This window comes from Ixodes scapularis, unplaced genomic scaffold, assembly GCF_016920785.2.
Source record: "Ixodes scapularis isolate PalLabHiFi unplaced genomic scaffold, ASM1692078v2 PGA_scaffold0__279_contigs__length_252992795, whole genome shotgun sequence".
Lineage (NCBI taxonomy): Eukaryota > Metazoa > Arthropoda > Arachnida > Ixodida > Ixodidae > Ixodes > Ixodes scapularis.
This window is the reverse complement of record NW_024609835.1, coordinates 148,807,461-148,820,678: the sequence shown is the minus strand read 5'-3', so window position 1 is coordinate 148,820,678 and position 13,218 is coordinate 148,807,461. Positions and strand designations below refer to the sequence as shown.

The window sequence follows — 13,218 nt, the reverse complement described above, 5'->3', positions numbered from 1 at the left end:
CTCGCCTCCCTCGTAGGATGAAGGGAAGCAAGTCGCATGTGTGTTGCGTGTCTATGCCCCTGGGGAACAGGACCGTGGGCGCAGAGATGAGCTCTGATAAGAAACTGAAACCTAGAAACTCGTCCAAATAAAGCTTTTTACAGAATGCATAAAACGCTACCCCTGAATTATATCCTTCTAAAAAAAACTTGATTTTGTGGTTTTCAATGACTCAGCAAGTTTCTAATTGAAACCATATTTTCATTTTCACTAATTAAAAAGTTGATTAACAAATTGTATTTAATTATCTGACTGATCGTTACGACTAGGTCCCTATACTACGTACGCCTGGCCGTATAAGTCGCCTGCACAAACCGCATTAATATAGCTTTCACGACCTTTCTAAACATAAATGTAAAGCTTAAAACTAAATCGCCCTGTACAACAGTGAAAAGGCGAAACCAACACGCTGGAGCCATATGGCTCCACCATGCTGGTATCGCCTTTTTGCTGGTATAGGATGTCCCATATTACGTTATGCATGTATGGTTCCGTCCGCCTACATGGTTCCGCCTATATCCACTACGCTGGTATAGGATGTCCCATAATACGACACGCTTGTATGGTTCCGTCCATCTGTATCGTTCCGCCTTATTCCACTATACTGGAGCCGCCTTTTTCGCTTGTATAGGATGTCCCATATTACGGTTACGCTTGTATGAGCCTTTTCCGTCATCTTTCCATCATCGAGATTTTCCAACAGGGAAATAGGAATATTTATAATTTATGTCGGCTGTACTCCGTTTCACTTTATGTCCGACTGTAGCCCAGGCTATCATCATAAAAGAATCGATCAAGCAACGGCCAAAGGGCCACGTCAAGGCACTCGTGTTCTTCGTCGGTTTGCGCTCACCGGTTAAATCAATGGGCATGTCAAGCGAAGGCGGCCGAGCGCGTCCCAGCGGTCAGAGTGGACTCCAGCTAAGCCAGATGACATCGTCTGCCGTTGGATTCACGGTGGCGAAGCGCGCTTTGCAGTCCAAGGTGGTGCGTGGCAACGTTACTAGTTATTTTAGCTGAGTTGTGGAGCTATACCGCAGAGGAGCGTACCCCCCTACCACCCATTTCGGTCCACCTCCCGTCATTTGAAGCTCCAAAAATCGAGGTATAGACAACTACAGGAACTTCCACCTAAGCTGTCTCTTTTAATATTCTGATTTCGTTGAGTGTGCTGTTGAAGAGTACATTTTAGTACTACACTGCTGATTTCCGCCACCTACAGCTTTTCAATTGACCCTTTTCCACTAAGATTCTGCGCATGCGCGCACCCTCTGCCCTGGCATTGCTTCCCGCTGTCTCCATTTTCGCAGGGCACCATCTCGCACGACAAACATTGTCACAGCCTATCTTTCCACGTATTTCGTTTTTTCTGACGATTCCTTCTCACGGGCATGTGTAGCATGGGTAATAAAAAGTAATGAAAACTTATACAACGGCACGATGTCAATGTGTCTTGACGGGCGGAGTCCCGTTGGCCAGCCCGTTTTAGTTCGGGGGCAAATCACCATACGGCACTCGCTTCTCGGTGTCAAGAAGGTCCATTGTGTCAGATTGTTGTTCGACGCACATTTGGGCTGTTGTAGAAGCGAAGCGTGCAAGCTATATATGCAGAGCCAAAAACCCGTACGTACGAAGAGAGCGCATACGTGTGTTACTTGTGGCAGCTGTGGAAGACCGTATTCTGGCGAGTTTAAGGGAAGCAATTTTGCACATCCGATACGGTACGATGGGCCCTCCGGTACGAAGGGCGCATGTGCTACCGCAGAAGACTCACACATGCGCAGTACGTGCCGGAGGGCCCATCGTACCGTATAGGATGTTCGAAAGGCGTTCCCTAAAACTTTCCACCATGCGTCTTACTCCCCGTTCACACTAAGCCCTAGCGCAGCCAAAGGTCCGATGGCGCCAATCAAGCAGCGCCCAAAAATGCATCATCACGACACTTGTCGTCTTTGCGCGTTGCCTTTAATCGGTTATTAAGCCAATCAGGCACAAAAAGCGGAGGATCGCGACGCACTCACTGCTCCTAATAGCTTCACCACTGGTATCAAACGCACAAAGATGGCGAAGGCGGTGACCACGCGCTCGAGGCGCAGCCTGATCGGCTCAATCAAATCGCGTAGCATCGGCCGCACTCGAACTTGATGAGAAAAACAGACTAGAGATCGCGTTTCTGCTTTGCGACGCCGTGCTTTTCCTAAAACCTCAGCTGTTAGGAAAATCGACAATGCAGAGATTGTGGCCACTGGAAACACAGAAGCAAACTCTGAAATGAGCAGCTTCATTATAGTTACACCTTTGTGGCCCCATTTATCGGTAGAGCGTCTGTTTTAGCGGTGACTAGAGGGCCACCTACTGAAAGTGGTCTTACGAGGAACAATAAACTTGTGTAGCCTACCACGAATCCTAGCCTACCATGCTCCACGTGACCACCTAAGACTTGCGACGTTGCTCTTTATGGGTTATCCAAGATGTTTCAGCGGAAATTAAAAAAAAAAAAATAATAGGGCGGCTGAGCGAAGAAGAAACTCTTTTCGGAAACAAACTGCCAGCCGCGGCTTACGTCAATGATTTCAAAAATAGACGTATGAGACAAGTAACTAAGATACAAATATACCAAGCTTTTTAATTAGTAAAACTGAACTAATGATTCCAGTACGAAACTTGCTGAGCGTTATCGAAAACCATTAAATTAGTTAATCTTGCATACTTAAAGAACTTGCGAAGCGTGGGAGAAGGCTAAAGTTATGACTATAGTACAGGAGGCAAAACGCTGACGATGTGCAAACACGGAAAATTTTAATATCATCCGCGTATTCGCATTGTCAGACCAGCCTGCTGCACGAATAAAAACGTTATGTTATATTCTCGTTTAACACGTTCTTTGAATCTTTCTAAAATTGACTGATTTAGGGGTTTTCTATGACACATCGGCAGGTTTATAAATGGAACAATATGCTTATTTTTACTAGTTAAGAAGCTAACGAGTTATTTTTAGTACATTAAAATAATTACTATCTGTTTTCTTTTTTCAATCTCTGACATTCGTTGTGGCTAGTACCTCGTTTCCGATAATTTTTTATAACCACTCTTTCGGTGGAAAGTTTTTTAGCTTTCCTGAAATACGCGGTATATGCGTGTAAGGCGTAAATATCATTCAGGTTTCGATGATAACTCTAAACGCAATTCCATTTAAAAGACGTGACCGCCTTTTCTGTTCCAGTAGAGTGACGGCGCAGGTTGAAGAAATAAATTTGTGGCGTAGAGGCAGAATAAACTGTAAAAGGTGTACAGTCTCCTCACACAAAATTGTGCGTCTTATAGGTTCGCCTCCGCTACTTTTAGAAAAAGGGTATTTTCCCTATTGAAAAAAAAACAGCAAGAAAATCAAGCTGGCCAAGCTGGTTTAGCTGTTTTTTAACCTGGTTCAAGCTGGTTCGAGCTGGTCTACGTGGTAATCAAGCTGGATCAACGTGGTCAAGTTGGTTCAAGCTGGTTCGAGCTGTCACTGAAGCTGGGCAAGCTGGTACTTCAGCTGGTTTGAGCTAGTACTGAAGCTGGTTCAAGCTTGTCAAGCTGGTTCGAGCTTGTCAAGATGGTCTTGCTGGGAGCGCGCACGCCAAGGTTGGCTAGAGGTGGCCGAGCTGGCATTGCTGGGAGCGCGCGCGCCAAGGTCGGCTTAGGCTGGGGCGAGGCCACGTCCTGTTCTTTGTCCTCTCGTTTTTGGAAGACGACCGGGCGCTTCAGGCGCGCTGCGAGCTTCCTTTGTGTGCGAGAAGAGAAAGAGTGTGGTAGGAACGGAGAATTTGAGACACGTTTGGTAATCTTGGGCAGATTTTCGAAGGGACGGCTGTGTGCGCGTTGTTTGGAGACTACTTGAACGGCGGTGCAAGCGAAGCGGGCTTCGAGGAGACAGCGAGCGGCAGTCCGTTCAGCGCCGGAAGAAATCGGACGCCCCGACTGAGGCGTCGCTACGTGTCTTCGAACGTGTGTGTGCTCGTTAATGACGGTGGTGCCGAGGAGTATCGCCAATGCCATCCAAGCTACACGAATTTCCTCGCTTCTGCCGACTACGCAAGAGGCCGCTTCGCCGCCACTGCTTTCCCCTATTGGAAAAACCAGCATGAAAATCAAACTGGCCAAGTTGGTAACTAAGCTGGTCAATCTGGTCGATGTGGTAATCAAACTGGTTTACCTGGAAATCTTGCTGGTTTAAGCTGGGCAAGGTAGAATTTAAGCTGGTCAGTCTGGTTTAAGTAAAAACCAGCATGGTCTAACTAGAATCTGGTTTTAGATTCAATCTGGTGTAGCTGGGAGCCAGTCTGGTCCTAACTGGTCAAACTGGTTTTCCATGGAGCCAATGTGGTCAAGCTGGGAGACAAGGTGGTCATGCTGGGAGACAAGCTGGTGAAGCTGTTTGAACTAATTGAAACATTGAAACATTTCTTTATTTCCATCAACGATGGGGGAAAACCAAAGGAAAAAAGCTGCTATTTGCAGCTTGACCGGCCCTTTGGTACCCCTACAAGGCAAGCAACACTAACACAGAAAAAAAAAACAATAGAAGGTATGTTTTAAGTATTATACAATGCAAGAGATATCATTTCTGCCCACTGACATAACATCAATTCCTAATGATGCGATATGATTTAGTAGCTCGGGAAGTGCATGTTTAATTCTTTGACGTCCAAAGTTAGTTCGTGATTGTGGTATATGCCATGGATGTATCTGACGTGTTTGACGAATGGAATCGTGCAAATGAAGGTCCGCAATAGCGAGAAAAGTATCATATTTACCTTTCATGGCAGACTGGAATGTTAATATTAATCGTTGTGGATACATTTTTGAAACGTCAAGTATGGAGTACTTCTCAAACAGTGGCAAGGATGGAGAGGTTGAAGAGACATTAGCTATGGCTCGTAGAGCTTTTTTTTGCAATATTCGAAGCAAGTTTAAGTTCGTTGTGCCGGTAGACCCCCACACTAGGTGCGCGTAGCATAAGATGGGATAGAATAGTGATTTAAAAAGTTGAATTTTGACACTTGTGGGTAAAATGTTTCTATATTTATTTAACACACCCACTATTCTAGAAAGTTTAGTGCGAACGTGTCTAATATGGTCGTTCCAAGACATGTTATAAGAAAAAAATACACCAAGAGTTTTTACATTTTCAACATATTGAATAATATCAGTGCCATATTTCAGAAGAGAGGATGAGGTTGCTTGAGTTCTGGAATGTAGTTGGAATATTATAGCCTTGCTCTTGCTAGCATTTATATGAAGGGAATTGTTTATGCACCAGGTTTTTAATTTTGAAAGGACATTATTTGTTTTGCTGATAAGACGTTCACTATTTGAATCAGAAATGATCATACTTGTATCATCTGCATAAATAATAAAATCTACATCAGAGTCAATAGCAACTATATCGTTTATATAAAAAAGAAATAAAAGGGGACCTAGAATGCTTCCCTGGGGAACACCGCAATTAATGTTAAGCAAAGAGGACCTATGCGCGTTTATGGAAACATATTGGCAACGGTTCTCAAAATATGACCTTAACAATGAAAATGAAACTCCCCGAAAGCCATACGAAAATAGCTTGTCTAAAAGTATACCATGGTTGATGCAATCAAACGCTTTACTAAAGTCAAGGAAAACGCCAATCGTTGTTAACTTTTTTTCTAAAGTATCTAAAATAATTTCTTTTTGGTGCAAAAGGGCAGACTCGGTAGACCTAAATTTTCTAAACCCAAACTGAGATTCTATTAATACATTATGATGATCTGAGAAATATGTGATCCCTGAGTGCATAAGCTTTTCTAAGGCTTTTGAAAAAATAGGAAGAATGGATATTGGACGATAGTTCCCCATACTATTTCTATCTCCTGCCTTAAACAGTACTGTTACTTTTGCTGTTTTCATGCCTGTGGGAAACACACCCGACGAAAGAGCAAGGTTATAAATATGTGTTAAACAAGGCACAATGAGGTCGACAACAAATTTCACGGGTTTAATGTTTATACTATCAGCATCGCAACTGTGATTGTTGCGTAAATTATTTATCGTCGAAAAAACTTCATATTCATCGGTAGGATAAAAAAATATAGTATCACAAACTCTAGGTATATTTTGTGCTGCATCACTGCAGTAGGTACTAGACCCAACGTTCACAAAATAACGATTAAAAGCATCTGATAGTTCAGAACCGCACTTTTCCATCCCATCAATAACTAATTTTTCTATTCTATCATTGTTAGTATTTTTGCCCAAGAGAGCATTAAGTCTTTTCCAAAGCAAGTCAGGATGCTTCATACATTCAAAATCAAAAAGTTGGTTATAATAGTTTCGCTTTGCACGCCTCAAATCTGCGTTCAGGTGGTTTCTCAGTAACTTAAATTCTGCTAGTTTGACCAAGTCTCGCGATTTTAAAAATGCTTTATATAAGCGATCTTTGGCACGCATTGATTTTAAGTGATCTTTAGTAACCCAGGGTTTCCGGACACGTCTATCGGTTCTAACCAATATTAATGGAAATGAGGACGTATAAATACTTTTAAAAACCTCAATAAATTTGTCGTAAGCTTTATTTATATCCTTTATGCCTATTATACTGCTCCAGTTCGCGCTCTCAACGTTTCTTCTAAACGCCTGCAACGTTTTATCGTTAATGCTTCTAATGTATCTGGTGGGTTGAAGTTTATTGACCTTCGTTTTAGCTGTAGCATTATGTTTATGAATCAGCATGAATATGGGCAAATGATCACTCAAATCTAAACACATTACTCCAGCAGTAATATTTGAGCTATCGTGATTGGTAATAAACATGTCAAGCAAGGAGGAACATGACGCTGTTATACGCGTGGGAAGAGATATGACATTCTGAAGATTATGTGCAGACAGTAATAAAGATAACTCCGACTAATTACGTGATAGATCAAGAAAATCAATATTTAGGTCGCCTCCAAGGATGAAATTGCATTTAACTTCAGTCATAGAGCTAAACAACTTTTCTAGAAATTCAAAGAACGGGGACACATTTCCATTTGGTGGGCGTAAAACAACACAATACACTTCAAGGTTTTTACGTATGCATAGTACTTCGTAATGATCTGTAATGGCTGAGTATTCGGATACAATCTCAAAACCTGTGTTTGATATCAAGATGGATACACCACCACCACGGTTTTGTTTGCGGTTCAGATAAAAGTGTTCATATCCCGGTCGGGAGCCAGGTTAGCTTCTCTCATCCGTGTAGTATTTTTTATTGTTATTGCCTGCTTTTGGCGTGTGTCTAGTATTTCTCGTCTTGAGAGATAAGCAATCTAGTTTTAATAGCATTGTTTGTTTCACACCGAGAACCACTGTCTGCGTCGGTTAGTACTGTGTCAGCGCCGAGGACGTGTACCATCTGAGCTCATCTGAGCAGGCCGCGAGTACAAAAATAATAAATTGGATGCCGAGCTGGCTTTTCAAAAGAGTTTGGCTTGTTTATCCTCTGTATCAATTCAAACTGGTTAAACTGGCGGGGAAGTCCACCGGCTTAACCATGATGCTAAACTCGGCATGCTGGGGAAACAACTCAGCCTGAAGCTGGGACCCGATCAACCAGCGTGACCAGTATGACCATATCAACCAGCATGCCAAACTGGGCATGCTGGAGCAATAACCAAGCTTGAAGCTGGGACCAGATCAACCAGCATGAGCAGCATGACCGGATCAACCAGCTTGCCAAACTGGGCATGCTGGAGCAATAACCGAGCTTGAAGCTGGGACGAGCTTAAGTTAGTTTTTTCAATAGGGTTACAACATAGAACTATGAATCTATCGCGTTAAAATTACGCAAGTAAAAGCTAGTTCACAGATGTATATACGTTTGAGTATGACCTGGCCATGAGTATAATCTAGGCCAAGAGTTATCTCCGGAAAAAGGACTCGAAGTTTTTATATATCAGTTAAATTGCACAGGGTGTTTAATTTATTCTGGCAAACATTTTTTAAAAAAATTCGACATTTCTCGGAGGAAATGATGTGTTGAGAAGTCTGTATCCACGTGCGTGCGACAAACACCAAAACACATCGATGCTATAATAAATTATGTTTAAAACAGTAAAATTTTTTTCAGTCAACCTTACGAAAATACAAAACTAAATTGGTCTCTCTGCCCTCCGGTTTGCTCTCTCGTATTAATATAAAACGGGAATGCAGAAAAATATATTATTGATTCCATTTTGAAACCGGAACTAAAATAAACCTATAATGCATGACCGCTATCACTGATTGCTTTGTTTGGAGCTAGAATCTTCATTTATCTAACGAAAAGCTTTGTGTTATCATGATGGAACTTAACCCGAGACTGGGGTAGAAACAGAAACTTAAAAGTAGAAGGGACAGAGACAAGTGAAGAAGAGAACGTCTCAAACGCAGCTCAAAGATCTATTTAGTCCCACATCCTATACTCACAACCACAAGGTCACCCAAACACTCAACATGCCCCTTTCACAAACTTTTTATTAACGATTTTAGTTAAATTGTTGAAGGTCTTATAGACATTGATTGTTCATGCTGAGTCAGTTCTGGGCATTTACCTCAGAACCAAGTAAAAGAAAAATCAGCAAGCTCTGTAATTTTGGCCGGCGCCGCTATTGCAGCACCCAATGGATTGCTTTATTTATTTTTAGCTGTTATAAAAGACAGTAAATGTGTAAAACAATATTTATTTTTCAATGAACTACTAATATTTTTTATGATCACACTTTTTGACATTAAGACATTACCATGCACTAGTCTGTTGCAGCAAAAACAATGCGTTAAAAAAGAAGAAAAAAAATGTAGCTAACTAGTAAAATATTATTAAATAGTAGTGATAAGAGCGGTCTATCTATGGCACAATTTTGTATTTAATAAAAAAAGGAAGTGCTTACTCGCCCGTGCTGAGTGGATTCTCAAACGACACAAGTGCCGTGAAGTTTGTGGGTGAAATACGATCCAATATTGTAATTTTTCCGCACCTAAATTTGTAATACAAGTATCGTATTACAGGGTTTTCTTCGGGCGAATAAGTACCCGCAAAATGTAGAAGGTCCTGCCAAGTTCATTGATTATCTGAAAGAGGTTATGATCATGGCAACACAACACAGTTACTTTTGAAGAGCTCGTTTTGTAAATAAGCGGCGACTTATTTAATGAAACTTGAATTTTTCATATCATTTACCATACCTACGCACACCTAAAATGTACTGTTTCTCACGAAAAATCCAGAAATAAGGGTGAATTTAAAAAAGGCAGCCAGAAGTACAGTTTTATATTCAGATGTACAACTTCGATCTCTAATCTTATAAAAGAGCATTTGTTTTACTTTATTCAAAAATTGTCACCATGAAAAAAAAAAAATACAGATTTTCAATAAATAGTGGCGTGTTTCCGCATAAAAAAAATTAAGACCCATTATTTTGCATCTCAATATCTGGCCATTCTATAAACAAGCAAGTTTCAAGACTCAAGCAACTATATCAGGTGACAGGTTAAGATTTCAGGGGAAGCTCCGCCCACGTATCTCCTGTTTGGAAGAGCGAAAGCTGGAAAGTAGGTCACCTCCTCTCCAGCGTCCGTTCCGTTTCAGCGGAGAGAGGTGGGAGGAGCTTCCACTTAACTCTTAACCTGTCACCGACTATAGATTTAAAGATGAAAAAAAAACTTTCAATTTCATTTTAATAAAACTTTGGCAGGGCCTAATTGGTACACGTCGTTAAAAGATTGAAAGGCGCAAACGGAAAATAACGAAATAAGTCACACGTACGACACAGGCAAGCGCCAACTTCCAACAGACTTAAAGGGGCCCTGCAATCATATTTAAGCGTCTACCTTTTTGGCGATTTCCATGTCTCTTGGGGTTCGGGCAAGCCAGCGGGCACGGAGAGAGTAACTAAATACAAGTGCATCATATTTTAACCGGACGACGCGGAAACCTCCTCCACCGACGAGGGCGACCCGCTTTACCGAAAGCGCGCAAAATGTAATTATAATGCAATTAAATGCAAAGGTGCAAGTGAGCTGGACAAGAATGATGAAAATAATCCCTGGAGAAGGGGAACAAGGGGGACAAAGGACAGACATAAATCTCCAAACACAGCTAGGTGACTGGTGAGCGACCGAAAAAATCCGCCTGGTCCGGGTATCGAACCCGGGACCTCTCCATTACAGGTGGAGCGCTCTACCAACTGAGCTAACCAGGGGTTAGACGTCAGTAGAGCAAACGGGTTTTATCAGTTGCCACCAGTAGACTTGTTTTATTTTAAAGACTTCAATTGATTTGTAATTTTTAACGCCGCATTATAAACATTGTATTAGCTCTACAATGCATGGCAGATTCTTGAAACGCGACATATGTAAGAAATTATCCTGACAACCCATCAAAATATTTTTAAATTGGAATATAACTTTCGTTCGCGAAAAGGTAGTTTAATTTTGATTGCAGAATAATAATTTGCAGGTTAGTACAAGCAATATTTAAGAACATCTCTTCTCTTAAAGGGGCCCTGCAAGAAATTTTTTACTGGTTTTTGGCTTGCACCGAACCTGGGTGCACTGAATGTAGTAACTTAAGGACACCTCTCCATTCTTGAATTTCGCTTTATTTTAGAAGTTATAAGCAAATTAAAATTATGAAAAAAAGCAAAAATAACCTCCTTTATAACTTCCTTCGTTGCTTGAGTGGTTGTGATTTAGACGAGGGGCAGTGAGCTTAGCGAGCAGACATGGCTGCCGCACTCCGTGTCGACGGCTCGAGAGGGCGCCACTAAAGTATGTTCTGGATAGGCTCTATGAAGTGGGCAGCCACGGTGGCTCGCATTGCATTTGCTGCGCGATTAAACATTAATTCGGCACGACACTTTATTTGCCACAAACGACAGCAAACACGGGGTAAAGATCTGTTCAGAGCCGCCTTGCGCTGCCATACCGCCAAAAAGGCCACACCGCAAGCCAAAGCTGCTCGCCGAAAGCCTTGGGAACGCTCGGAACCGGTCGGATCTTCCAGTCCGCACGGCCGCAACGCCGCCGCATACATCCTGGACTTTTCTACGCTCGCCGCTCGTTTCGCCTGCTCCCACTACACCTTTCTAGTATGCGCCGCCATTTCCACCGCTTGGTGGCGGGTATGTCGAGGGGTCATTTCTTGTTTCCGCACTTTCTAAACTGTATTTGTTTTTTTCTGATCTAAAATAGTAAACAAAGACTACTTTTATAAGTAATTGAAACTAGGGATGCCGCGAACTTTTTCGAACCGAAGTTTTGATGATCGAATCAAGCGGTTCGAAAGAATCGAAAGATTTCAAATTTTCGAAATTTCCATATTGAGAAATTCGACGGAAGACGAATTTTCGAACTTAATAAACTAAGAAGTTCCACGCTCTTCGAAATTTCGAACTTATTGCGCTGAAAAATTCCATGCTTGTTGAACTTTCGAACTTGAAAGACAAAAAACCGATGATTTTCGAACTTTCCGAGTTCTTGCACTAAAAAGGCCGAAGCTTTTGGAACTTTCGAATTTCCTACGCTAAGAAATTCGATTATTTTCGAACTTTCAAACTAATTAATCTAAAGAATCGAAAATTGTCGAACTTCGGATATCTGTAAAGTCAAAAGTTCCACGAACTTCGAACTTTCAGGGTAAAAGTTCGAAGTCGTCGAACTTTGAAAGACCGGCGCGCGGTTTTATTTGGATTCAAGATGTGAGGTACATTCGTAACTTTTTTTTTTTTCGCAATTTTACATGCGGTGCCGCACTCCTCGCGAAAGGCAATGCCATTTTTTTTTTCAATCACTTGGCATGCTTAGTTTTAAAGAAATGGATTCCCGAAGGAGCAAGGAAGGACGACGGGTTTTTCATAATTGTCGTTTGTGCCATATTTGAAGCGCGCTATTGCCGAAGCTATTTATGGCAGAGATGTGAAACTTTTTAAGAATGATCTATGCATTGCCTAGGTAAGTGCCGTCTTAAGATATGATTAATGTCCTTCAAGACGAGTTTCGAAGAAATATCCAAGCATGTACCTACGGGCAATTATGCCTTAAACTTGGTATGTTTTTTTGCCTACATTGCTTGAGGTACCGCATTCAGATTAACACCAGAGACAGTACATATCATTAGCATCTGCAGGATAGAAAATAATGTATTTATTGTTTTTTTTCACTTTGAGGAATAAATTACTCATGAAGGAAGATTTCCAAAATTGTTCAAGTTAAGCACGTCGTAAAAAAATTTTTTTTTTCTCATTTTACGTTTTTGGGACGTGTTTCTTTTGGCATGTACACCTTTTGGTAGTAGAAACTTGTTACACAATTCTGGGCCTCTGAATATGCAACAGTGCAGCACTTCCGGCGGATTCTTGGTAGTTTTTTTTTCTCCAGCTTTTTATTTTTGCATTTATTGTTATGTTTATTTATTGATTATTTTAGTTATTTAGGTCGAAAACACATAACTTTGAACTTCCGAGCCACCGAGCATGTGATGAGTAGTGCCTTCTGACAACGAGTTTCTAACAGTGACCATCTACGCATTCTTTTATGCAGTGAAGAGCGACAGTAGCTATACATATGCATAAATAGTTTCAGATTAAAATAAGCTCGACCATGCCCTCTTTAACCGTATTGGTTTCTCTAACAGTCTGAAATATCTGGGAGGGGGGGAGGAGACTGGAGCCCCCCCCCCTCCCTTCCCCCCGTTTTCCTCTTCTGACGCAACTGTTATTGTAGAACGCTCCTCAACCTCAAGTTGCGTCAACTTCTGTGCTTATTGCTCGGCGTTTCTTCCGTTTGAATTTGAGGCGTTGTCCTGTTCCATTCTTTCTGCCTTCGTACACTTTTTCTTTCAAATTTCATTCCCAGTCTCAGGATTTTGCATTATGCACAAACTAAACTTTCTATATGCCAGCGTCACTCGGGCGGCGTTCGATCGGATTACTACCAGCTTGCAAGGGGGCACGGGGCAGTTTGCCGGATCACTTCAAGGTTTTTCTGAGCCTCTACCACCTGCCTGCCCCTGGCCGTTTCGAACTGGATGAGATACGTTAAACAGTGCGTTCGTAAGATCACTACTTCGAGATGGACGTTAATGACCACCCCGGGCTGGCGGTCAGAATTACTGATCTATTGTCACACGCCACTCTGCGCTGGCAA

General features: G+C 41.9%; 1 protein-coding gene across 1 annotated transcript; it reads right to left on the bottom strand.

The window, feature by feature from the left end:
• Positions 1-4,597: 4,597 nt before the first annotated feature.
• Positions 4,598-5,464, bottom strand: LOC120849001. The gene has a single exon (XM_040221088.3). It carries the CDS (start codon positions 5,410-5,412, stop codon positions 4,621-4,623), a length of 792 nt encoding a protein of 263 aa, XP_040077022.1. The 5' UTR covers positions 5,413-5,464; the 3' UTR covers positions 4,598-4,620.
• Positions 5,465-13,218: the final 7,754 nt, after the last annotated feature.

Coding starts and splice junctions, on each gene's coding strand:
- LOC120849001 (XM_040221088.3), bottom strand. CDS start 5,412: ATGATCATTTCTGATTCAAATAGTGAACGTCTTATCAGCAAAACAAAT.